The following is a 27,285-nucleotide window of genomic DNA, read 5'->3' on the forward strand; positions in this document are numbered from 1 at the left end:
CTGATGAGATCTAGCTGAACTTCTAATGCAGATGAAGGATATTTGGAAAGTACGTTCTTGTATTTTCAGTCATCTTGTAGCACGATGTAGCAGCCAAAAACCAAAAGGGAGTGTAGCACCACGAGCCACAGAAAAGTCTGTTTCAGACTGTAGTTTGAGATCTGCTGGTTTAAACCAGTGGTTTCATAGAGCCTACAGTGGACAGTGTAAGGATAGACTTAACTCCAAGTATTCCATCTTCCATGTGCTTGAGGAACGTACTCAGAGCAGCTGCAGCTGTAGCCCCCTCCCCTGTGCCCTCACCAGCATGGAGACAGATGGACAGGGCCGAGAGGAGAGCACCCTGCACCTACGGCCTGGGACAAAAATAAATTTTGGGTTGGTATCAGTTTATTGCAGCGTGTTCGTAACAAGTGACAGTTTATGCCAGCGAACCAGCGTGGGCTCCTGAAGAATTAGGGCTATTTGCACGTAACATGTTGCTCCAGCAAGGCTGCCATTTGAGAAGTTTCTAATATTTCTGTTTGATATGAATGAAACTTTTTGTTTTGTCTGTAGACCGCAACGGAACTGGAGCTGACTCGTATCAGGAGTGCCTTGATAACAAGCAAGGTATGAGATCAAGTCTCTCCAACATGGGCACTTGGGACTGATTTAGCTTGATTTCTTGCAGCTGGATTGGTTGCTGTCTGTCTCTTTCACTCTCTCTGTCTCTCTTTTTTTTTTTTTTCTTTTTCCCTTTTTTCACTGTCTCCAACCCAATTCACTGTTAACAGTTCCATGTCAGCTAACCTGTTAGCTCAGGGTCTCATTACGTACTTGTGATAAGGCTTCTCGTTTCTAGCACCCCGAACCCCCTGTTAATAAGGGAGGAAGTGGGAAGGTTGTAAAACAAAAGCAGTATGTGCACTTGCTTGCAGCTATCTTCTTCCTTGAGGTTTAGTTGCACAACCAAGCAGAAAAATATTCAAGTAAAAGTTAAGGGAAGGCATGTGCTAGGCTGGGTTACCTTAATGCCAGGCATCCTGAGATAATTTGTGTGCTGACATGCTGACTCAGACTTGTCCAGCCTGCTGTCTTCTCCCGTGGCAAAGTTGATAAGAGCTGGAAAAGTCTCTTGTGACTTAGAAGGGAGTGATGATGATGAGGGAGGAACCTGTTATCCTTTTACTGTAAGCGTGGAAAGAAGAGTTGTATCAGTAGAAATGACAATTTTAAAAGTGTCTCAGAAACAGGACCCAAAGGCAAGGTTATTGATTTTGTGTTTAGAAAAAGGGTTGCTGTATTACATTCTCTTCAGATGTCCTGTCTGAGAACTGCAATCAGAAGTGCTACTCCATTGCCATAGCCATGTCATGAGTGTTGAAGCTTCTGGTAATCAGGGAGAACAAGCACCCTTCAGTCCCGAATTTCATTCATTATGAGCTACAGCAAAGACATAAGAGGAAATACTTACTCTAATAGTCATCAGTTACATGTCAGCTTTTTACCCTGCTGTTGACCCAGATCTGTGACAGCAGCTAAAATGATCATTTGCTGAAATTCTGACCCTTCTTGCATCATTTTCTAAGGTAGAAGAAACTAGAAACAAGAAACGCCAAAGAACCTGTCCCAATTTTGGTGCTTGGTTGGGTTTAATTTTCCACTGGTGTCTTCAACTTTCAGTATCCATTAGTCAGTGTTATATGTGCTTTTAAGTCAAAGCTGCCATGAAGTGCATTCCTCCTGCTGTTGTTGGGTTTGGGGTGGGGATATTTTGGGTGTTTGTTTGATTTCTTTTCTTCTGTTTTGTCTCCCTCCTTCCAAAAAAAGAAGTGTGTTGTCTTCCTGGTGACCTTTATGCTCATCTTTTTTTCACTTTTTTCTCTACTGATTGTAGTAAATACCTAATTATTGCTAAGCTTTCATTTTACAGTTACAACTGGAAAACTAGTATTTAAGAACTATAATCAATAATGGCTTTTTTATTAGATTAAATTTGAAAGTCTTCCAAACCAATGTAATTCAGGATGCTCCTTTGATAGTTAGATAGTTTGTTCTTTGGGAGAACAGTTTTTTCCAGTAACATTTTCCTGGTTGGCTGGAGGGGTTTGTTCAGTGTGACATTTTGTAGCAAGCAACTGGGTTTCAGGTTTTAAAAAAACCTGAGTATTCTCATTTTTGGAAACCAGTTCCGGTCCCTTTCATGTACCAGTTACCTGGGTTTATCTGTCAGGTGGTATTAAATGGAATTATATCCATCATTTTCATTTGTCCGTCTGTCCCTTATATTTTTCCTGTAGTGTGGGTTTTGGTGGGGTTTTTTGACTTCACTCCTAATGTGTTAACAAGCTATATCATTATAAGCACTTTCAATTCGGTATGACTTGGATGTAGTTTGGGTAGTTTACCATGTCCATGCTACATCATCATGTTTAAAGCAACCACCATTTAAGAATGCAGAAGTGTAAAGGTAGAAGTGTACACAATAACTTGTAGTCAGTCCCTTACTGTCCAATGCATATTACATTTTGTGAGCATGCAGTAGAGTTGAATCCACCATTTGCAACAATTTACAGAATGTGAAATAATATAGCTGACGGTGGACCTGTAATTCTGGTTGCTTTCTAGAAGTTAATGTTCAAAACAAAACACCACCAATGGCTGGAAGTAGCAGTGGCTCTTTAAAAGTATTAAATCTTCAAGCCATGTGAAATGCAATTGCCATGGCTTCTTTTTATAACAGCATGCTTGTCTCCTAGAAATTATGCTATAATGAGGTTTGGTTTATATATCTTACCCCTTTCCTCATTAAAGTGCTATCTCTCGGAAGAAGCGCTTTGTGTTTTGAAATACTGCACGGTTAAAATGAAGGCAGGTTTATAAGGATTTAATGTACTTGGGAGCCAAGGTTTTGCGGCTTTATGGTAAGGGTGTGCTGTATTTTAGTCAGGCAGTTGCTCAAGGGAAGATTCTCAGTGTGAGCACATCACAGCAGCAAGGAGAAATTCAGAGGGAAACAGGCCTCTGAGATCCAGTCGCCGTCTTGGCTGATATTAAATCTTAATTCTTCGCAATTTCAAGCCCTGAATTTTTTTCACCTCTTGGCTCAAGGAAGACAGTGTCTTGTGCCATGTCATGCAACAACACAACCAGGTCATTTGGGGTTCTCATTTTAGTGGTCAGAGGCAGGGTGCAGATGACCGTGCTCAGGACAGCCACAGGTGAGATTATTCGCACCGTCTCAGGATGGAGCTTGGTTTTTCAGCCTTTTCTCTCCAATATTCATTATTAAAATCATACCCTTAAAGCAAGACTTTCTGAGTGTGTGGGGTTTGGAAATGAAAAGTACAGCAGTTCAAAGCAGTTGCCCGTCCACCACGGCAGAAGACGTGTCCTGGATCTGCCAGTTCCTCTGGGATGCAGTTAATACCCCATGGTTTCCTGAGAACCAGGGGATTCTGCCATGGAAAACAGATATAAAATTACAACCAGACACAGTTGTTGCTGGAGCTTCTCAATAGGAACTCACTGTTATTATAAATAAAACAATTCTGTTTTAAAGGTTAGGCAATGAAAAGCACTTAGCTAGGGCCTTGGTGGCAGCCAGGAGTCAAAACCGCGCATCCTTGAAACAGTGCAGAGAGATGGGCTTGGAAACCGATTCTGAGTGTTTCATGTTACCATTTGTAGCTCCTTCTCTTATCCGTAGAAAATTGTGTTTTACCTTGCTTCAGCAGTCGTCTTTCTGTCCACGTGCCCTTGGGTATGCTGGTAATGAGTATCTCACCCTGCTAGACTCTAGCTTTCCAAGTAGAGCCACAGGGTCCTGCTGGAGGAACCTTTCACTTTTGCAATGTTCTCTTTCCTGCAGAGTATCATAGTTCTAAATTATCTTCCCCACAGATGAATTAGTTGATATTTTTCCAAGATAAATGCGGTTTCATCTTCCTGATAGCACTATTGACTTCCTAGGCCTCTCTATATTTATTTTGTTTGGTGTTTTACACCACCTCTTAAATTCAGTACTGCTTATTGATTTTGTTAGCTCGCCTCTAGAGGGAGAACGAATGTAATTTGGAGCAACGTTTGTGAGCAGGGGCGGAAGGTAGTTAATCTTGAAAGTGATCAAAATTTGGCTGCAGTCGAGGTGACAGCAGTGCCTCTGTCCTGAGGTTACGGAGGACTGAGTGCTCCTACCCTTGGTTTGTGCTGTGAGTGGGTCTCGGGCAGGTTGCTGAGCAGTTGTTACAGGGATAGGGTGTCTGTAGGATCAGGCTTGATTTTCAAATAGTGGCCATAAACTGAAGACTTCTCATCCTATTACCAGTCCCCTGGGCCATGCAGTCCCCGCGTTGTTGTCTTCTATTAGTTTTGATGCAACCAATGACCTTGTTTGTGTGAGCGCATTAAGCACAACATTAATGTCTATCTAATTTGACTGCTTTGAATTCAGGCAGGCTGTGATCAATCGCATGAACTCTCTTGACAGTGAATATGGCTGGATGGGATAAGGAGAACAGATAAAATGCGTGCTTGGGCCAAAACTCTAGGAAATTGGAAAGCTACTTGTGAGTCTGTGTAGCTGATGTAACTGTAGCTTTTGGTGGAAACGGGTTCTTCACTGGAAAGCAAAAGCTTCAAAAGCAAGAAATTTGTGGTCTTTGTAGAGGTCTGTTCAGCCTTCTTCCTGCCTGTTAAATACTGCCATGGTAAGTGAGACCGCCAAGATGCGGAGGCATGTTTTAGAAGATGTTATTGGGAGAAGCTGTAACCTATTCCAGTGTTGGATCCCTTTTGAACCTCAGCAAGATTAGTTTCAGGATGGCAAAGATGGATTATGAGACAGATAAAAATGGCCGACTGGCATGACTGGATCAAAAAGTGTGGTCAAAACCATTCTGTCACTGGAGATGTTATTTTCATTAAATGTTTTGAGATTTGATACTGATTTCAGTGAAATTACCCTTGAAAACAGATTTCTTCCGAACCTTTATTTTTATGTATTTGTTTTGGAAGTACTTTAGGAGGCGGAAAAATGAAACTTCTGCTTCAAACAGCTTTTAGGTTTTGAAATTGGCTTTTTTCACTGTATGAACAGTTTTTAAAATATTATTTATTATTTGTATTCCTGCCATGCCTATGCACTCTAGTTATGGGCTAAACATCATTTTGCTAACCACAACACAGACTGGGGGGGGGATCAGTTTCTGCCTGAAAAAGCTTAGGTTTTGTATTTCTGACTGGGGCTGCATTGATTGCCAGTGCCTATTTAAAAAAAAAAAAAAATAACAAACCTTCTCATTTTACAATATGTTGGCTGCCTTTCTGTTTAAAGAATTATAAATACATCAGCAGATTTTCCACAAAAACACATATGCTTTCTTCCTGATGAGCATGATGACGCACTGAGAATCCTTGCAAGAGGCCTTGAATCTCCTTCAAGCAGAGGATAGCACTGAGGTTGAAATTGAAATTTTAAATAACTCTCTTCATTAAAAAAGATGCTGGTGGGGCCTCGTTAGCAGAAGAATTGCCGTTTTCTGACTAATTTTTTTTGCCAGCACGGGAACAAAGAAAGAAAGAGGAGGCAGAATAAAAGCCTGTGTGAGTGTACGTACAGAGGCTGCAGCTCTCTAAACTGGTAATGGTATCTGGAAAGAGTCCAGGCTGTTGTAAATATGAACTTTTGTCAATACTCCCCAAGCTTCTTTGGACTCTAGGGTGGGCTTTATTAGCTGAAGGTCACAGCATTGTGCTGTGTCCCTCTTCTGAGACCTCTGATACCTTCCTGAAAGGACAGCCCATTATCCCTGGGCTTAGAAGCCAGCTTTCTCTTCAGTGGCGCTGAAGCTGATAAGCTTAAGAGGCATATTTCATCCCCCCACTGCTGCTTTCAGGAGACAAACAGTGTTTATCATTCCCGATTAATTCCAGTTGAACAAAAAAATAAAATAGGAGGCATGTGTGTGTGCACGCGTGCGCACACGCACAGAGACACACAGTTAACTTTTTTTTTAGGCTGGTCTTCTTGCATAATGTCAACTCATGGTGCTGGCCGCAGCGAGCAGTGTCTGGTGCCGCCTCTTTGTTTTTCCTAGGTGGTGTGTCCGAAGATTGATTTAGTAGCATGAGAGGATCCTGGGCTGCGATCAGTGTGAGGAGAAAGGGCTGGAAAGGGAGACTGGGTAGCAGCAGCCTGAGCATCGAGGTTGGAATTGATTTGTGGCAATTAAGCATTATGGTCTGCAAGAGCAGGACCACCCGCTGGGAGAGTGGCTTTCCATCACCTGCAGAAGATGAATGGCCTGAGGAGAGAGAAGGGCAGGGATTTCATTCTCTGCTACCTGAAAAGAATTATAAAAACACACTGTATCTTGTACCGGATCTTGCAGTCCCGTTCATCACAGCTAAATCCCTTTGCTGGGAGTTGTATGCAAGAGAGTTGGAAGATATAAATGCTAGTTGCTTCTACCGCTTTGTTTTGCCTATTTTTCTCTTTAGATGTGGCTTGAAATTTGCCAGGAGGTGTCTTGCTGATTTTCTTGTTACTACTATTTCAGTAGGAATGTCTTCCATACATGGCTCCCGGTTTCTTAGGGGTACTTTTTTCCTTGTACTGAGATTCAGAGTATAGAATGAATAACAATGAACAACATGTGCAATGAATAACATACCGTCCCTCTTAGCACTCCTGCAGCTCTGTAAAATGCCCAGGTAGCATGCCCCAGTGCCTGGGGCGTCCGGGGCAGGAGGCCTGTGCTGTGTGCTCCGCTCTGGCACAGTGTTGCTGTGCAAGACGCCTCGCCTGCCTGTGCCTGAGGTTTTCGAGTGGAAAATGAGAATATTGGCACAGATAGATAGTAGATAGTCCTGTTTGTTTGGATGACCATGTAGCTGCAGCCCAAGTTAGGCCTTTTGCAAAGGGCTCTGTATTTCCTTCAGTTTTGCTGTGTTGTACTTACAAGGTTGAGGAGTGAAAAAAGAGATTGCATGTGGCTGGAAGGAGCCTGTTGATATCTGGACCAGATGAGATGATATTTCATTCTGTAAAACTAAATTTTTCAGGCTTTAAAAAAAAAAAGGTAAAAATATTAGAGCTGTGGTGTATGACCTGCTTTCTCTCACTTTGCTTTTTGTTCATACTGGACAAGTGGGCCTCGACGTCAGGAAAGGGGCTTCACGGCTCTGCCCCACCTCTGTTGCAGGGCTGCTGCTGGTGCAGAGGTGCAACAAGTGCCGCACCGGACAAAAGCAAATCGGCTACTTAATATACGTTGCATCAAATCTTTGTTTCCCTTGCCACGTGGGCCATGTTTAAGCCAGATTCTTAGTACTCGGGTTACAACTAGCTTCCTTTGCCAAAACAGAGAGAGATGGAGCAATATTAAAAATAATTTTACGGAACTATGTTTATTTCTTGCCAGTGAGGACCATATTTAAAGATAGATTTTGCTGTTATGGCTCTAGCACTGGTGTAAACAGGGTATAATGTGAAAAGTTGTAAAATAATAGGGCTATTGGTCATCTTTTGGGGGAGAAGGAATTTCTGTAATGCATTTCAAACTGGAATAGAACCGAAGCTTTGGCTGACCAAACACAACTAGCATTTCAGTTTTAAAATGTATATGGTAGCATGAAATGGGAGTGGTGGGCCTCTTAATATTTTTTTCAAAGGTATACTGCACAAACTTGTGTGAATTGGGTGTACTTATTTACTTACGTTTTGTGGATTGGATTAAGCTTGTCATTCTTCACATAAAATTTCATTGTGTTCTGTTTTAGATGAGAACCTCCTTAAATACACCACAGACTCCTTTTTAAGGGCAAAGTAGATTTGAGTGAGAAAATTACTTTGAAATCTTGGTGGAAGGTTCTGAAGTTATGTATATGGGTCTTTTTCCAGATCAATTAATGTGGTGGAAAGACTTTTACTAGTCCAGTGGTGTACCATAGACCGCATAGGATAAGTACTTGCTCAAACCCTGAGTTTGGTGATAAGTGAAATGTTAATATGTGCTTGGCAGAGCAAGCTCTTTAATTTCCCTTAAAATGGAGAAATGGGCAGAAATTACTTCATTGGACAAGATGCCTTTGGGCTACTGCCCACCATTAGGTATGTCCTAGACAAGATTTATTTACTCGGTGTGGACAGATTATTTCCCTTTCCCTCCCTGAATCTGGTCTGCAGTAGCTGTTAGCAAAAGAGCTTGCCGCCTCCTGTATCACAGGAAGCATTTTAGCTCTTGTTGAAATATGAAGCTCCCTTCCTTTATTAAAATTAAGAACCACTTTCTCACATGGCAAAGTGATAATAAAGACTGAAATTGGATCTATAACTTCATGAAAAGAAAGAGAATTTTTTTAAAGACAAATCATGCATGGTAATACCTCCATTGTTCTCTCGCTGTGTTCTTTGTATTGCTTAACTCCTTGCGAACAAAGAACCCATAACTGGAATTGTAAAAATAATCCAGGCATTTAAGTCAAAACTCAAAAGGCCCTTGGGAATCTCATGCAAAGGTGTGCCCTTGAAATAGTGGTTTATGAATTGTCTGAACAGGTTTGAACATCCTGGCCCTGAGGAAATCTATGGGAATTTTTGCCGCTGACTGCAGCAGGGTCAGGATTTCACACTTGGCGCTTTGTACGTACTGCTGGGCATTGAGCAGAGCCGTCTTTCAGTCTTTGAGAAAGTCTGACTCTCCTCACAAGCAGGCAGGAGATTTTCTAGTTGGTTGCACTTGTGAATTCTAGTTAAGGGAATTGCTTTAAGTCCCCCCATCTTTGTCACTTACTTAAACAAACATGCAAACTGGAAACATGCACTTGCTCAAGCTTCAGCAGCCAGTGCCTCCTGAAGATCTTGTTACTGACCTAGAACTAGAAGTGGTTTTAAGCTAAGGTTCAACCCTGCTTAAATGAAACCATTTAGGCAGAGAGAAGGGAAATCCTATTCCCAGTTGCTATTCAGATGTCTGAACTCAGCTAATTTGAAGTACGAAGGTTCGTTCTCTGAGCCTTGAACACAGATGAGTACAAAGGTTGTATTGTAAATCGAAACAGTGAGTACTCCTTCACCAGTTTATTGCAAAATAATGTGTTCTTAAAAGTACAGGTATTCCCAGAGTCAGAATCGCTGGGAAAGGTACTTAAATGAACAGTGAGGGAATTAGTCCTAAATTTGCATGCAGATTCAGCTAACCAAGGCCCTTTGAAACCCACTTTGGCATAGAAGTCAGCCCTGTTTGAGCAGGAGGTTGAGCCAGATAACCTCTCAAAGTCCCTCCCTCTTAAGTGACTCTGTGGTTCTCTGGTTAGGGGTCTCCTGCCTGCCAGGATATTTGAGTAAACCACTGGATTGTAAACGCGGCCATCCCTTCCTCTATCATGTCACAGTCCAGGGAGAGGAGAGTCACCAGAATTGTAGCAATTTCCCCTTCACCCTCAGTCTTCTAAGTTCATGGTGTGGTGGCAAATGACATCATCTGTTGTTTAATAACTGCTGTTGATGAAGTAAGGTCTGTACATAATGAGAAACAAAAACCAAAGAAACCATAATCCCAAAAACCATGATCCAGGGCTCCAAGAAGATTGGAACACTTAACTTACCTAATCATAGTTCTCCATGAAGAGAAAAAATTTAGGAAAAATTATTAGAAAAAGCCTTCTAAGCTTTCAGCAACAATATCCCACAGACTGTTGTCAGTCCAAAGTAATCCAAAGAAGTTCGACAAACTCATTTCTAGGAAACTTGTTTGTAATTAATACTAGTAGAACTTAGATCAAGAAAGTGAGCTGTGTGCCAGTCGTGTTACTATCAGTTGCTGGAAGGGGGAGTTGGAAAGCTACATTCTGCGTACAACATGAAAGTTTATTTAGGCTTCTCTGCTGCTCAGGGGATCGCAGAAATGTACAGTGGCTGAAAGATTGGCTTTAGCTTTTCCATGTGTAGCTGTAATGGAACGTGCAAAAACTTTAAAAATTCCTTGAAGGTGCCTGGAGAGACCCAACCACGATGTCAGCAGGAATGTGCGTTGAAAGCTGCTCTAGAGAGGGACATTTCTCAGAATAGTTTGCAAAAAGTAACAGTCACAACTCAGTATGGACAATTAGAAAATATTAGAAGTAAATGGTTAATTTTTCCCAACTTTCTCTTGCCCGAACACAGCTAACAGCTAACAAGTTGTAAAAAAGTTAAGGAAGAAAAAAAAACAACAAAAACACCCAAAACCCAAAAAACCAATGCTTGGTTGTTCTTCACTGCCTCACTTTAGCTGTGTCTTGAGGGCTTTCCTTAATGAGCTGTCTCCCTCTGTCCAGTACGGAAAGGAAAACAAAAGAATTAGAGACCTTCCTTTGTCCCCATGTGATTTTAATCTGATTCATTCATTCCTAATCATCTTGAAGGATTATAAAAACAAAACCTGTTAAATCTTGGTTCTTACTTCTTCTCTTTCTCTCCCAAACATCATTATTTGTTCTTTTATCATGTTGCATTTCTTTACCCATGAATCAGCTGCTTTTTTTTTTTTTTTGTTATATATAACAAAAGTCGGGCGGGAAGGGAGGGGGGCAACGGGAGTGCTGCTTTCTTTGATTCCTTCAACACACAAGTGTTCCTTGGCCTTTCATACCGAGGAGTGGATGCAGCTCTTGAACAAATTGGACCTACTTGTTTGCTGGCCTAGGCCATCTTGTTATCCAGCCAGCTGTGTTTTGATCTGGTAGGGCCGTTTGAAGATTAAATTGAGACATCTTTTGTTACTATTAAGTGCAGTAATTAAATCAGCTCAGTGTTATTTAAGTGTGGAAAATGTCGCTTCGCTGGCCCATGGGTGCCTGAAGTTGCCATTAGACAGCTGTGTTGCTTCCAGTACTAATGATGAAGAGGTAGGAGAAAAGAGCCAAGTGCTCTCTAAGTAATTTTCAACTCTTTCTGTGTTATGCTGGATCCCCTCCCCACCTTTTTGTTTGACGGGTCTCCTCTGTCTCCCCTCAATTCATGAAGAACAAGGGTTTTGAGAGGGAACTCAAGCTTTTGCGTGTGAAGAGCTGGAAGTGAGTGCCCTGTCCTGAGCGGAGGGTGTGGAAACAGCTTGGGCGCCGTGTGTGGCGGCACGGCCGAGTCCCAGGATCAGCAGCTGCTACTCCATCTCCGAGTTTGCAAGTTGTTGGTTCTGTGCACGACAAAGGAGGCTGAGCTAGCAGGATGGATGCAATAGATGGGGAAAGTTGGCTGCTGTCTCCCCTCCTCCTTCCTCCATAGAGGCGAGTCTGCCAGTCAAGTCGAGCACAGCGAGTACATTTGTTCCCATGAGGGTCATTGTAATGCAATTTGCTGGTGAAGACTGGCCTGACTGTGAAGTGGTGGCACCTGGGAGATGTGAACTCTGGCTTAGGCCAGGGCTGGTATCATTCAGAGGTCACCTGGGGCTTAACGGAGTGAGAGTCAGTTGCCCTTACCCGGCCCCCTTTGCCATCTGCTTGCTGAGCAGATTGCTTTCAGAGAAGTGCCTGGAGGTGATGATTGGCAGCAGGGAGCGGGGCAGAGGAACGCTGGAAGAGAAAGCAAGATCCTCAGTGGGAGAAGCAGTTCTTCGGAGGTCGAGTGTGTTTTAATGCCGGGTTAAGTTGCGCAGCGGTACTGGTTCATTGCTACTGGCAGCACTGATGACTTGAGTGCTGCCTCGCTCTTTCCCATCGTGCCCTTGAGAAACCCTGTCTTACCCTCCTGTGCGCAGCTGAACACACAACTGCTGCTCTTGCGGCTCCCACGATGAAATTCAGCAGCCCTCACTTGAGAGGGGAGCAGCAGCCAGGATCGCCCACAGCCTGTTGGGGCTACCATGCTGCCCGCCCCGGCAGGGCAGTGCGCTCCCTCCCCAAGCCCGTGCTCCAGCCTTGCTTCTGAGCCGTCTTGTTAGTCTGTTCTCCCAGATGCACCCAACTCTCCGGCTTCCATCTCCAGTAATTGCCCAGCAACGCCTGTTTGCGTTGCTTTGTACACGTCTGTGTTTTACAGAGGGGGAAGCGTATTTGCACTTTGCGAGTGTTTTTGAGCTGTGGCAAGGGCAGAAGTATGGCAGATGGGTGGGGATGAGAGAATCGGGAGCATGATGAATCTGTTTTTCTTACCTTGTTTAAAATTGCCTGTTAAAATTCAGCAGCCGCACCTCCGATCAGCCTAATGGTGTCTGCCATGTTGCGAATACACAGTCATTAGTTGGTCCAATTCATGCATGCTGAGGTAGGAGGGTGATGTGAATGCAAAGGAGATGGAGAGAATAGGAGTTGGGGGGGCAGAGGAAGGAGGGGGAGAAGCTTGGTAATACAGTGACAATGAAACATACGGTAGGCACACTGGAAAACTTTCTCCTTCATTAGCAGGGATCTGTTGAGTTTCTGCTCACATTAGGGTAATTAACACAAGTACAGATTGTTGAACATCTGTGCAGTTTAACTATATGGCCGGTTCCCAGGCTTTAAACAGGGCTGTGAGGAGCCAAATGCAAAGCAGTATGAAAAGCCCACACACTATTCATTTTACTGAAATTAGCATTTCTGGATGAAAGCTGATGTTGCACGTCGGCTATAAATTTTCTCTGGTCCGTTGCCAGGTTGGCTAATGATCTGAGGTTAGTGTTTGTTAATAATTTTTTTAAAATTGTTACTTTTAATATTCTGGAGGGGACGTTTCTATTTTGTTATTCTTCTCTTGAAAGGCAAAACAAAAAGCAAGCAAAACAAAGCATATGGGTATGTTATATCTAATGTGCTTCTAATCTTCTTCCAGTGGAAACCCAGGAAGGAATTGCTGGTTCAGCCTCCATTGGGGGCTGTTGGCTTCGTGGAACCACCAAGGCTTTTTAATATTTCTGACCAAACTGCAGTTTTAATTTTCTAGCCTTGTAAATGCCTGGGAGGCTCCGCTTACAATGTGTTGTAGATACGAGCTGTGTAAATAAAGTGCAGAGTTTTGTCTGCAGGATGGTTGTTGCACAGATACTGCTTCTCCGCACATCACCATCCCATAACTCTGTCTATGTGTGTACATAGAATTACCAGTATAAAGGTATAGCTGTGTTTATGGAGCACCTTCTGCGTTGATTATCCCAGAGGACTGTTGTTTTGCTGCGGCATCTTGGAGCTTCCTCCTTTCTCATTTTTACCTTGCCAGCTGAGAGCACCGAGGGCCCTTCACACCACAATTGCTTCTTACGCCTTGGTCCATCAGAGCGGGAGCTTGTTGGCCTTCAGGCTGTGTAGCCAGACCACTTAATACTTCAGGGTTTTTTGTTCTTTTTCCCTGTGTGGATAGGGACAGGCCAGTTTTTCCTTAAATGGATGATTTGTGAAGCCTTCTTCACATGGGTTTCCTGACACTGATAATTCATGGTCATGTTTTTGATAGCAGATCTTAAGCATCTTTTCACTTTGCACCTAGAAATTTTCACTGGGAAGTTCAGCCCAGCTGTTTTGACACATGACGATCCTCAATTTTCTGTTCTTGATGTGATTCCCCTTGTGGCTTTTTTCCAACCGTGTTTTGGTGTTTTGCAGTGTTCCCAGTTGTGTATTGACTTGGGCATTCTGGCTGTGCCTTATTCTTAAGCCTGTGAGCAATATAACTGCGTACTTGAATACACAAACACACCTGGTTTTGTATACAGTTAAATTAGACAAATTTGTACTATGCTAGAAACTTGTTGTGAAAGTGGCTGTGCATTTGAACCAAAGTGTGATGAGTGTGCCAGGAACCATAAAACCTTGTTACTCAAAACCGCAGTGCGCAGAGATCCTGTATCATGAAGACATTGACATTTTTTTATTAGTCATGTTATCTCTTTCAGATACAGGTTTTAACATACGCCGAAATAGAAATTGGAGGGGCGGGGGAACGAAAAAAGTGACCAGATTTTTTCCACAAGTGGAACTGCTGTAAGGCGGATAGCCCTAATATAGTTGGGACAACAATTAGTGCACCATGTGTGTCAGGGAATTTTATTTTATTATAGAAGACATTCATGTGTGAAGATAAAAAGCCTATCAATGTGCATAAAAATAATAATCCTCATTAGCACTGTTTTGTCCCTGCTGTTTTGACTAAGCAAAAAAATTTTGTTCGTGGTGTTTTTTTTAATGTAATCCCTGTGGGCTTATGTGAACAGAGCTGACCTTTGAAACCCTACTTAAATTTTAAAAGGTTTGTATATTTTTTTGTTTAATTGGAAAAGGAAGGGACTTGGTGGCTTGAAGGAAATGCATTTCTTGCCAAGAGCGCAGTGATTTGGTCCTTTAGTTCACCTTCAGCTCCGGCTCTGTAGTGGCTTACACTCCAGCCCACAATTTAGCTTGGCATCACCTGAAGTTGTTAGTGAAATGGTTGCCATCTCACCCACCAGCTCTTCCACGGTCAGCTAACAAACATCACAGCTTGCAGAGCTTCATGTTCTTTGTGACCGAAAAGTCTTCTGGGACCAAAATGCAGTCTTCAAATTCAGTCCTGCAAATGTCTGGGCTTCAGGAGCACCGTCACCCACACGCCTGTAAGGGAGCTCCGTAAATACTGTGCTCAATGTTTTGTCGTTGCAGGATCACTTTCTAGGGTGAAAGTGTCCCCACAAGACAGACTTGCTGAATCATATAAAACTGTGCAAGTTTAGTTAAATATGTGGCTTATTTTTGAAGCACTAATTTAGTTATTCTAGTCCAAAGGGAAATTCGGCCTGGCCTACTTACTCTTGTAAGAGTTTTGCAAGTAATTATTGTGTGTGCACACAGGTGCACACCAGCTTAGTTAGGAAAAGAGAAATTGTTTGAGTGGAATGTTTATATACATTTGATTTTTTACCCTCTCCATAAAGTATGTCAGAAGGTGGCGTGTTGCATGGTAGCAACAAGGGACGCGTATAGCACAGAGAGCATTTGCCCTTTCAAGGAAGGATATGCAGTGAATGGAGCATTGAGATTTCCTCTGTGGTAGTCTTGCCAAAAGGGTCCTGACCCTTTGGTTAAGAAATATTTATGTAAGCCTAAACTGAAAACAAAATATATTTTTGTCAAAAGCAAGTAAGGCATTTTTACCTGGTTTTATACAATCATATCTTATACCGATGAATTAGCCCCATGTAGACAAGTCTGAGGACAGACCAAAAGAGTGAAAGAAGAAGAGTTGTTGGAAGCGACTGGATTTCAGGGGGTTCAGAGGCAGCGTTTCTTAGGGACACTTGCCTCTTCTTGAGCATGGGTTATAATATTCCAGAAACTGTAAAACTGAAGAATACAATGTAGGTTGGGGTAGGGGGTCTTGACATTTTATGTCAAGATTGCTCCAGCAGTGTAGGTATTTGATGTACTTGTAAATGCTAAACCACGACAGCAAGTATCAAAATATTCTCATGCATTGTTTGTCATTCTCTGTGCTGATGGCAAGAGGGTGGAAGAGGACCGTGCTTACAGGTTTTTGAGACGTGTTAGTGCTGCCTAGTACAGAAAAATGCAGCATGAGAAATTGCTTAATCACAGCATTACTGTGTTAAATGGTTTGGTTTTTTCCTGGACTTGATGATAGTCAGTGTTACTTAGATTATTGGCAGAATTGTGTCACGTAAGTCGATGAAGATATTCAGTCTTACCCAGGTTAACATCTGTGGTCCCTAGATTTGTACCCCATCTATCTCTGCTTGCATTTTAGTTGGTCTCATTGTAGGAAAACCCAACTCTATACAAGAGAGTCATGCTCAGGAAAAAAAAAAAACAGTATTCCCATTAAACAGACAAACCTGCATTATTTCCATTAACTACTAGGCAGAAACCAAAGTCACCTATTTGGGTATGTGGAACTGACCATGAAATTAAAGGGCTGCTATATGTGCAGACAAGCTGCCAAAATGAAACAAAATTTTCCTTTATTAATACCCCCACTCCGCCTCAGCCCTGCTTCTTAAGAGTATTTCCCACAGTCTGGACTTAAAATGCCTATTCTGTTCCTGAAGAGCAGAAAATGGCAACACATCCAGAGAAGTGGTTTCAGAATTTTGTAAGTTAGCAAAACTGCATCTGATGAAACAGAACTATCAGCCTTCAGTTACATGGCTGTATCTGAGACTGCAAATACTAATTTTGCTTGCAGTGAGACTACTTAATAATGATTTTTCTAGTAGATTTTTCCAGCATGTACACTGTGTATCCCTCCCTGGCTGGGAGGGATAAAGGCATGCACTGAGAAACTGGAGGACATCATTTCGAAGGACTCCCAAAGTTTCCTCGGAGGCTTCATTTCATTCATCACTAAGCTAACTTTTGCAAAGCAAGTTCTCTTGTTCTCCTACATGATCACTTTGAATGGGTAGTTGCCTTTATTTAAGTACCTAAATTAAGCTCAGAGAACTTGAAGCTGTTGCTTTAGCTAGGCTACATATCCTCAGCCACCTCTCAGACCTTTATGAGATCCCAAACTGAGTGTGTCTTGCTAACCTTGCAGTTGCATGGTTGGAATTATCTCCATTGTGTAGATGGGAACACTGAGGCAGATTTGAAATTACTTGCCCCAGGCTACCTAACACTGACAATAGACCACACAGTCCCTCAGCCTCTTTCTATGCCAAAACCATTCTCTTGTGTCTGCATATGGAAAAAAGAGTAGAGTGAGCGGAGAGTGGTATTTGTTGTGATAACAATGTGCATTCGGTCCCAAAAGGCCATCGGACAGTGATGGATACGTTGCTGTAAAATTACAATTGCTGAGAGATGCACAGAAGGAGAGGCTAAAATGGTCGTTGCCGTGCACGTGGGTGGACGCAGGAGCACGCAGGCGGTGAGATGAAGCCAGCAGCCTTAGCAGGGTCCGTCAGCCCCTGCGCCAGGCAGCCCATTTACATTCTTCTGTCAGGGAGTTGGAAGCTGCCATGGAGCAGTTTATACTCCAGCCCGCTCTGGCCTTGAATTATGCATGACCAATTTATCATGCCCCCAGCTGAAAAACTAATTGTGTCCCTGGGATATATTTACTAGAAATTGTAGTTTGCTGTGCTGGGGTCCCCAGAGTGTCCGGCAGAGCAAATGACTGGGAAGTCAGAGCGTGTTCAGAACAGGACTCCTGGCTCCACCGAAGCCACTGCACCATTGATAGATTTTTCACTTCGATTGCCTTTACGAAGGTTTCCCCCTCCTTCCTATTTTTCTTACACTGCATTACACTTAATCAGGCTGCAGGAGTCCTTCCAGTAGTCTCCAGTATTAAAAAGCACAACGATGTGCCTGAAAAAAAGGCAATTTATTCAGGAAATGCCAGCCAGGCTGGGGGGAAGGGGGCTGGTTTCCTCTCTGTGTGGTTTTTCTTTTCTTTTCTTTTTTTTTAATAAGCGCAGTGTGACTTCAGGTAATGTCTCCAATTACCGTGAATGTCCCTCCCTCTCCAGGTCTAGAGTGATGAGATTCTGTAATTACTGTCATTTGAATGAGAGGTTGGGGAGGAGAGGATTTCTTTTCCTCGTACAGAGCTCGTGGGGTGGTCTTAAGCTTGTAAATGGTATTACCATCAGGTCTGGCGAAGGAGCATGGGATGCCCCAAACCGAATTTCTCAGTCATGAAATGCCAACTGTCAAACCTGCACCTGGCTGTAAACCCTCTCATAAGGTAGAGCTAAGCCATAAAGATCATCGTGGGGGCGAGGTTTGAAAGGGAAGGCGGTAATTCACTGATACATTAATCACTAAGTTCAGGCTGTCCTCCCCCACTTGTCACAGAGGGAGGATGTCAAGGAGTTAATCACAATAAAGGAGTCAACAGTAACGCGACTTCAGCGGCAGAAGAGCCCTCCGGAATCTCTTGCTCCCTTTTTATTATCCTCCTTGTCCGATCTCGTACAGCTCCGCCTCGCGCTGTTTGCAGGGAGGAGCCGTGCCAGCTGCCGTCCGTGTGGCTTCGCTCCTGGCAGCATGGGAAGGTCCATCGGGAAGCCTGCTTTCCCAAGAGGCTGGGGGGCTGCAAGCGGGGCTCAGGAGAAAGGGATTGCTCCTCTTCCATGATGGGCAGGAGCCTTTCTTATGGCCGTGCTAAACAGGCTGTACGCCCCACAGCCAGGCTGTGCTCTCCCACTGCTCAGCGGGATTTGGTGCATGTCCTCTTGGGAGGAGAGCCGCAGGGAGTTAACTGGGCTGTAAGAGAGGTGCTGGCAGAGGTGCTCTCTTAAGTAAATTCAAGATGTATGAAGTAGTTTGTGGAAACTATTTGCAGGAAGCGTGTTGCAAGGGAAGTTGAACGAAGTGAAGGTGGTTTTATTTGATTTGAGTCTGAATGTCACAGATCTGGATCAGCTTTTAAACATTGAAAAGCTCTCCTCAGCTTCCTTCCTTCTAGTTCCCCAAATCTGTATTCATCATCAGTTCCCCAAAAAGATCTTGTGAAAAGATTTTGTTCAGGTGACTACACATCTTGCTGCAGAAAAAGTAGAGCAGATCTGCTCTGTGATGAAACCATGCTCCTTTTTGCTGAAATATGTGATAGAACCAGCATGAAAGTAGATCTGAAGCATGTAAAATCATACCAGAGAGAAGACATATAACAGGTTTTTCCCTGACTGCAGCTAGCCAGAGCAGAGCCAAGACCACAGAGTTAAAGGCTGGCATGGACTACCACATCAGGACTACCCGTACTGTATCTCCTCAAATCCCGATGAACTGGAAACAGGCGTGAGTCCGGCCATAATGTCCTTGTAGGATCCAGCACTGTGAGGTTGCTTTGCTCCCTTTAAGCTATTGCATCTACCGGTTTCCAGAGACCAGTGGAGCCCCGCGGTTCAGTGGGTCTCTGCAGAGGGGCAAAGGAAATTTTTAAGCTGAGTTATACAGGGTGTGTTACAGTCTGTTTTTAGGAAATTACTGTGCTTTTTTAGCAGTTGGGAGAATGCAAAAAAGGCAGACTGGGAGATAGGATGCAGATCGCTTTCATGTAGCAGCAGTTGTACCATTAAGGAAAGGGTAGGATACGAGAATACGAATCACAGCATCTTTTGTTAGTGTTTTTAGCTGCAGCAGCTCAGTGTCTGGATGCTTTGCCCTTTCATTATTCAGAACGAAGCACATTAGTGAGTCCAGGTTATGCTCCTTTTGCTGGTGGTTCTTATTAGCTTGTTAATGATCTTCCTAGGTTTTAAGTGCCTACAAATGTGAGTTCTCGGATAACTTGAGTTCATGGCAGCCGCCCTTGGTAGGGTGTCCTGGTTTCTCCTATGAAAATCTTCCATGTTTTGCTCTTTTCCAGCCCCTGTTACTTGTCATTATAAACTGAGGGAAAAAAAACACTGGCGCTGTGTTTCGTTATGGTTGTTGCTCTTCCCTGAACCTGCCTCCTATGCTCTGTCCAAGGGAGCTTGTCTGTCTGGCAATTGACAGCTGCTGAACGGCTCTACTGGGTTTTTTTCCTCTGTTTTATTATTCAAGCACTTTTGGCTTTGCTGCTTTTTTTCAGTCTGTTGCTGTGCTGTGCTTGAGTTGCCCGAGCTGTTTGGGTTTCTCCTGTTCGCTTCGCTGCTGCTGTGGCTGAGGTGGGATGAGAAGCTGCAGTGCCGCTGGGAAAGGTCGGGTGCAGAGGAACCCCTAAACAAGCCATGGCAGCAGCCGGAAAGATGAATAAGGTGGTGGAATTGGGATAAAATAGAAATCAGTTTCTGTTTTTTAAGGGCTATGTGACACAAACTGACCCTCCCCTCACTCTTATTTTTTTCTCACCTGAAGATCCTGTCCTCCATCCTTCTCTTCTTCCTCCCCCTACTGTAGCTGGGATACAATTCAGTGTCAGTTTTCTTTTAATTTACTCTTGTGCTTAAAGTTATGTAAATAGTTAGAGAAAAACAAGTTGTGATCAGCTGTGTTGAGAGGCGGTTTATATGCATTTTTAAGAAGGGGAATTTTTAAATTCATGCTTAAGGGTTAAGGGGAATTACGCTAACGTCAGCTACAACTTGAACATACTACTTGCTACCACAGTTTCAAGTCGGTGTGAATGTAGTCAAGAATGTAGTCAACTAAAACACCGTTCTGGCTTGGGAGTTTGGTGGGGAGGGCGTTGAGCCCTGTGTGCTCAGCACAATGTATTTTGAAGTGTCAACACGTTCCTCCCAGTCAGGAACAAGAACTAGAACAAAAACAGATGGGGGAAAGAGGGCAACACGTTTTTCTCGTGATAAAACCGTGGAAGCATCTCTGGAGATGTGTGCCTGTCCAGTGGCACATCCGTATCCCTGGCTTAGGGAGCTGTGGAGGAATTCCGAGGGGGATGCAAGAGAATAAACCTTGCTGCTCTAAGAAATCCTGAAAATGTCCATCAGAAACACTGCAAGTGTTCGGAGGCTGCTGGAAGCGTTCCAAGCATTGGAGTCTTTGTCTCCATCCATCACAGGCACTGCAATCTTTGTGCCCCCAGCTTCAAACAAGGGCTTCACGCTGTCCTTGCAATCTGCCTTTATGCAGCGGAGTGTGGAGGCTTCTAATTACGAGGCCGAGAAGCGCGGCGGGTGGGGAGGCGTGCTGTGCCCCGCAGCCGCGTACCTGATTATCCGTTGCTGAGGTCGTTAGAAGGGTTACTCCTGAGTTTAAGCCTGCTCCGCAAGACCCCTAATTATATGCTGCTCTGCAAGTTGCATTAAAAAGAAATTGTTGAAAAGACAAAGGACAGAATAACATTTCCTCCCTCGTCTTCCCCTCTCTCCCCCCCTACAACACACACAGACACACACTCCCCCACCTCTCCCTGCTGGGCCCAGAGCTACTTTTCACGCTTGAGTTGGTGCAAGCTCTGATAAAGCCATTGAAACATGCAGCAGGGAGACAGAGCGCTCCCAGGGACAGAGGGAAGCAGAAGAGGAAGCCGAAGTAAAATGACCCCCTCCCAGGTAGATATAGCCAGGCGCTGCTTGCTGAAGGAGTTGTCCCACAGAGCAGAATTAGAGAAGAGATTAACCGTCCTTTATTGTTTTGTTTCACTTCCTAGGGAGCAATGTAATGTGGTTTCTTCCATCATGAAAAACCTGCTTCAGCTGGAGCTCCGGGAAGCCTGAATCACTATAGATAACACATTCAAAGTGCAGTATCCCTTGCACATACTGCCAGTTCTCATTTGAATCTCCCCAGACATCAGAAAAATTAAAATGTAAAATTCTAAGCTATGCAGCTGAGTGACGTGAAGGCTGCACTCACTGCAATGCAATTTCCAAATCTGGGACATGCACACATGTGTCCATCCCTGTCAGAGATAACGGGTTTATGTGTGCTTTCCATGAGCCCATGAAGTGTACCACTAACAGAGAGAGAGAATTGAATGGGTTCTTCATTACCACGTGTCTGGACTACTAATGGAACTAAACCCAGGTTGATAACAGTAGCACTAAATATTTCTAGCACTTCTTGGTGCAATGGTAACATTTTCAATTTGCGTTGGAGATTATTATAGGGGTATCTGTGGTACCAAGGGTAACATTTTTTTCTAGATTGCTGTTTCATGGCGGGGGGCTGGGTATTACTATTTGCATTATAGTAGTACCTGAAAGCCTGAGTGACAGGACCAGGATTTTACTGTACTAGGTGCTGTGCAAACGGGGAGGGGAAAAAAAGGACTCTCTGCTGCAGATTGGGTATTTTTGAGATGGGGCTATGGGGTTTTTTCATTGCTTTTGTAGCTGTAGAGAAACTCACATTTGAACAGGAATTTCAAAGTCAAAATGTCAAAGTTTGAGTCACTTCTGTACTGGAGGGGCTTGCCGACTGTATCATATTATACTTTGCAGTAATCTGTGAGCTTTAAACGTTGCTCAGTCTCTTGAATATCTCAGTTGTAGTGCTCTATTGTATGTTCCTTACTTCTTACTGCTTTGCCTTCGTTTTACTCTGGTGTGCAACACTGAATTCACTGCCCACCCAAGGCATTAACAGCAGGGAAACTTCTGCTCTTCCCGCCTGATGTGAAGTATTTTTTTCCTCCCCTCCCATGTATGCAATTTGTCTCTTTTTGTAGTGAGGAAGGTCCCTGCCACAGTCTTTGTTGGGGCTGCGGTTAGCATGGTTGAAGTAAGGCAGCAATGCAGCCATGCTGGCAGCACAGCACGTTATTCCTGCGCATTTGTTGGCGCTCCCTTCAAAGCACTGGTTCAGGCATCGGGTGTGAGGTTGAATGCGCTTCTCTCTTGGTCACCTTGCGCTCACCCATGTTGCTCCCTCCAAGGCAAGAGACAAAACCACCAATGGATTGTTCTCTCCCCTTGTTTTATGTGTTTAATGTGAACTCGTAAGCCTCTCTCTCTGTATGAGGTGAAATAACCCCAAACCTTGAACCTGATTAACCCAAAACCTTCTCTGGGCATCAGCTTTGCTCTCTCATGTCCTGCTTTTTACTGCTGCCTGTTGAAAGATGTCTTAGGTGTGATTACTGTGGGGCATCGTTCCTGGCTATCTGCCCAAGAGCAGGTTGAAGATGGCACTTGCAATTTTATGTGGCTTTTATGTTTTGGCAAGATGACATGACAAAGATATCAGCTGCCTTGAAATTACTCCAGAGAGCAAAATCTTTGTTTCAAGTGGTATCTGGAGGTCTTCCAGTCGTGCCTTGTATTTTCATGACATATGTGTCTAAGATAGTTCAAAATCTCTTTGATTTAAAAATGTCACATTGCGTGAGCTGGGACTGTAATCTTTTCTTCAAGCCGGGTGCAGGCGTGCTGGTACCTGTTTAGTCAGTGATGGTACTTTCCTTGTCTTGCACATTCTTCAGTTAGCGAGAGTCTCTTGTCAGCTTTTTGGGTTCTGTTCTGTGATATCTCCTTGCTTTCAAAGGTGCCAAGAGCGATCACGGTTTTTTGCATGCATGGTTTGTTGGGTTCTTCAACCCCAAAGTCCTCAGAGTGTGCAAGTTGAGTCATTTTTCTACTGGCACAGACTTGTGCAAGAGGCATTACTCAGAGATGGCCTCAGTGTCTTGAGGCTTCGGCCATGTGTTGTTGAACGGTCTCCAGAGTGACTGTCTCGCTCATTTTGTCAGTTTAGAAATAAAAGAACTTGAAATCTAGAAGTAGTGAAGATAAAAGTGAATTTTATTAGAGCACTTTTCAAACCCCTGGACACATGCAAGACAATGAAGCCGGCAGCATGTTCAGCGATAGCTTGCTTAGCAGAAGTTTGACACTGTAACCCATTTCATTGAGCAGATAAACACTGGGCATGAGCAACTGCTGCTTTTGAAAGACAGCACTGTGGCTTCCATCTGGACATCTGCCAAAGAAGGGTAGAAGGAATATGATGCTAACATCTTGTTTGAGCTGTGACACCTTTAATCTGATCATTTTCCCTGTCTCAGAATCAAAACTGTCTAAATTCTTACCTCTTGTCTCAGAAATCTGGCGCTCTGGTTTGGAGGCCAGCTAGATACCAACTCAAGACAAACCAGATGTGGCTCCCAAACCTCTAGACTGGGAAACGATGGCTTAGTATTTGTTACGTTTTTACCATGCATGCCTTTCCATTGTGTGTTGGAGAGGGTTTTTAGGTTTCTAAACAAATAAGCACCAGCTAAGATCAGGTTCACAGTCTGTACTAATGGAGGTGAACCAAGAGTGCTTTGATGGAGCTGTGTTTCTTTATTAGTTACTGTTATAAAGGTGAGATCTCCTGGCTGTAGCCCAGGTAGATCTGAAATATCCACCACAAGATGCTGCAGTAGCAATGTAAAAAAAGTATGCTTGCATTTATATGAGGCGGTGATAAAATGTGCCCAGGAAAATGCGTGTGCTGAGCTGGTGCGAGCCCAGGTCCTGCAGCTGATGTTGATACATTGATGTTGTGATCTTGCACACTAGAAGGATGTGCTGCCATGCATCATGACACTGATTCCCCCCTGCACTGCTTCATTTCAGCACAAATTAACTTAATACTTTACAATGGTTGCTGCAGATTTATGTTATGATGTGTTTATGGCAATGGCGGCCTACATCCGCTTCAGTTCGTGGCTTGGTGAAGTGTATTCAAACAGCCTGGTCTGCGAGGACCTGGAGAGATCAGGGAGCAGAGGAAAGGATACAGCCGAGACAATGAATGCTGGTGATTGTCTGACTTTAAATGGAGCCTCTTAGCTGCAGCTTCCTGAGCAGTTGTGAACTTTTCTGTTTGAAAAACTCAAGGCAAATCTCTTCCACTTTTGAAAGCTAAAGAAAATGTCTTTCTTTAGTTCAAGCCCTGTGCTTTATGGAAAAAGAAAGTGTGAAGTCATAGGGTCAGTGGTCATGACTCAGAGTCAAAAGGTTATGGGGGTGAAAAAGAAGGGGAAAACACAGAGTTCCTTATTTGTGCCTTCTAGGTAGTTGAGCTTTCTGACCATCCAGCTGCCACAGCCTTAGGGCTGTGACCAGACCTGTGTATGGAAGGTTTCCTTTTCTAACATTTCATCCAGTTGCTCCCCCGATCTATCCCTTCCACTCTCTAGGATTGATACTAGGCAAGTAAGTTTTAAAAATATGCTCAGTGGCCACTGCTCTGCGCCTTGTCTTCACCAACACTTGTGCCGTGGCTGCGACTGGTGGAGCTGGACCAGCAGAAAGCCGGTATAGGTTGGTTCAGCAGAGATTAATGCCAAAGACAATTGTCTGCCACTGGCATGCTACAAGAACACCCTGCGAATGAAGCAGTATTAAATCTGAACCTTGCAAAGATGTTTGAAAACCAGCAGAGCGGGTGGCTGGAAGATTAACGCTGCACGAGGACACTTTGGAGAGCAGAGAGCCACAATAGCAGTTTCAGTGCCAGCTTTGTCCCAGCTGCCAGAAGGGACTTTGTCAGGGGAGTCCTTTACCATGGTACTGGTCCCCCAGCTGCTGGAACAATTGCTTGAGACCACTGGCAGTCAGCATGATTAAAGCAGCCTTCAGGCTGCTTTAGTTTACATGGGCAGTTATCCAGGTCCAAGGATTGGCTCAGCCAGGAAAGATGTAGAAGGAAGTTTGCCATATTGTACCCTTCTGCACTACATCTCCTCTTCGCCTGCATTTAAGGATCAGGCCTGGCTTTGTCGTTGATCTGAAGTCACCCCAGGTGGCAGTCTATGAAATGCTCCCAGTACCTCTAGGTATTGATTGATGTGACAAGATAGATCATTTTTTTTCTTTCTACATAAAGGAGACATTTAATGGAATTAATTATCTAATTTATTGCCTGCTGGCCTGGGATTTTAGCTGTATGAATTATAATAAAAACCAAGAGTACCCTTAAAACTTTAACCCCTTTCTTTTAAACTGTGTTGCAGTTGTTAGATCGCATTTACAATCCATAAGTAATGAGACTGCTGATAACGGAGTTACTGATCTCGCATCGGAATGGAACTGCGGGAACCAAACAAGGCTGCTTGCTCATTCTTTAGTTTCTTCCTTAGGCCAGGTACAGCCTTCCCTTTGCCTTTGGATTTTTAAAAAGGGGAGCTAGGAGGTATGTTTACCAAAATGGATTTTTGTCCAGATGGGAATGGCCCTCTTTTGCTTTCCTCTGCTTTCTTTATGTGACTATGTAAATATATGTAAATGTATACAGGGGCTTGGATTTACCCTCTTCGTCTCCCCCTCCCATGTATAATGTATGTGTTAAACACGTAATCATTAATCAACTTTGTGGGGAGTGGAGACAAGAAGGGCTCTTTGATGATAGATGTATCCTTGTGACTGTGCTTGTATGCGTGTTTATTAGGCAGCACGGTGCTATCAAAAGAAACTCCAGGTCCCCGAGGATAAGAAACAGCGCAGGGAACAAATGGAAGAGGGGGAAAAAAGACAACCTCTCTTACTCTGAAACCCTCTGTCTTCTACCATCTGTCTCCCTTTCAGGAGTGAAATAAATTGGGGAGAGATCTTTGAATGAGGTGCTTATTTGTAATGCACAGAAACATTAATGTAGAGCAAAGCAAAGTTACGGTTAATGTTGCCTCTGATGGCAGGGAGTGTTGGAGGCAGGATGGTTTCTTTTGTCTGTACATGCTGGAAGTGGTTTAGAGCAGAAAAGCCTTCAGGTTATGGTGCACAGGCACAACTATTTCTTAGATTTTAATATCGTGTTTGATGTTACGGAAGGCACATATTAAAGGTGGTCGTTGCCCTGAGTGTTCACAATAAAGACAGCAAAAACCACAGTGGTTCTTTGTGAGTACCCTGCTCAGAATGTGCTTCAGGCTGCTCTGTGTTGCCGGAGGAGGACTTGGGGCAGTGGAATTACTTGTCTGGAGATTAAGTCTGAGGTGTAGGGATTGATGTCTTTGCATTTCTCTTCCCGTGAGATACAGGAGTAAGGGACCTAAAAGCTTGGATTGAGTGTAGGAAAGCAAACATTTCCTCGGTTGTGTTAAAGGGGAACTTAGTCGATCTTGTAGAGTTGTGTATATGGGCGTGCAGAAGATTGTGTTGTCTAAAATGATAAAGTTGGAATAGACATGTTTGGGGGAAAAATTAAAAATACATATTATTTAAGTGGCTTAGATTATTTTTTGCTGCTCTTACTTAGCTTGTGCACTTGCAAGTGCCTATCTTGAGAAATATCTAGTAAAATATGTATTTTAAATGAGCTTAAAAAGTGGCTTTGGCTCATTGGTTATAGAACTGCTGCACCTTTTGCTTTGCGTTCTTGCAGAGCTAGGCAGGTCTGATTGGAACCGCTGAAGTGCATAGGAAACAGCAGTCCCGGCTCCATCAGCCATCTGCTCCAAGTCCAGCAATCAGTCACCAGCCAGGGGAGCAGGGGAAGGAGTTGCAAGCGTGTTAGTGGGGAGCAGCAGCAATGAGACCAGGAGGCAAATGGGAAGGAAAAATTCCATTTTCTGCAGTCTGCCCAATGCAGAGAAGCAGATGGATTGGCTGCAGCATGCCAGATTTGTCAAGGTGTATCTGGTATTGTTTTAGGAAAGGAAAAAACCAATAATCTCAGGAAGGGTGTACCCAACAAAAGGTATATATGTTTGCTTTGGACTAATCTAGGCTATCTTTACAATAAGATAGCAGCTTCATCCACGGTGGCTATTCCTCTTTATTTTCTGTTTCTTTCCTCCTCTCATTTGCCAAAGTCAGCACTTCCAGATTGTTTTACAGATGAGCTGAAAGCCACAGCAATTTAGAGTCTCATCAGAATTTTCCTAAACTGTTGACTATTCAAGTCTAAATTTCTAGTTTTGGAGACCTTTCCATCATTTTATTTTTCACAGAAGAAATAAACAGTGTTGGTTTAGGAAAGTGCCTCAGCGACAGTGAGATTAAGCACATACCTGGAGCTAAGCTTTTGATCAAG

The 27,285-nt window shown here is 43.6% G+C and overlaps 1 protein-coding gene across 1 annotated transcript in view; it reads left to right on the forward strand.

The window, feature by feature from the left end:
• Window positions 1-27,285, forward strand: part of FBRSL1 (fibrosin like 1) — a 550,180-nt gene that overhangs the window by 447,519 nt on the left and 75,376 nt on the right. Inside the window, exon 6 of the mRNA XM_082007705.1 lies at window positions 559-612. Within this exon, the coding sequence (XP_081863831.1) occupies window positions 559-612 (54 nt within the window). The remainder of the gene's footprint in view (window positions 1-558; window positions 613-27,285) is intronic.

The sequence above is a fragment of the Phaethon aethereus genome (genome assembly GCF_964289735.1).
Source record: "Phaethon aethereus genome assembly, chromosome: 17".
NCBI classification, from domain to species: domain Eukaryota; kingdom Metazoa; phylum Chordata; class Aves; order Phaethontiformes; family Phaethontidae; genus Phaethon; species Phaethon aethereus.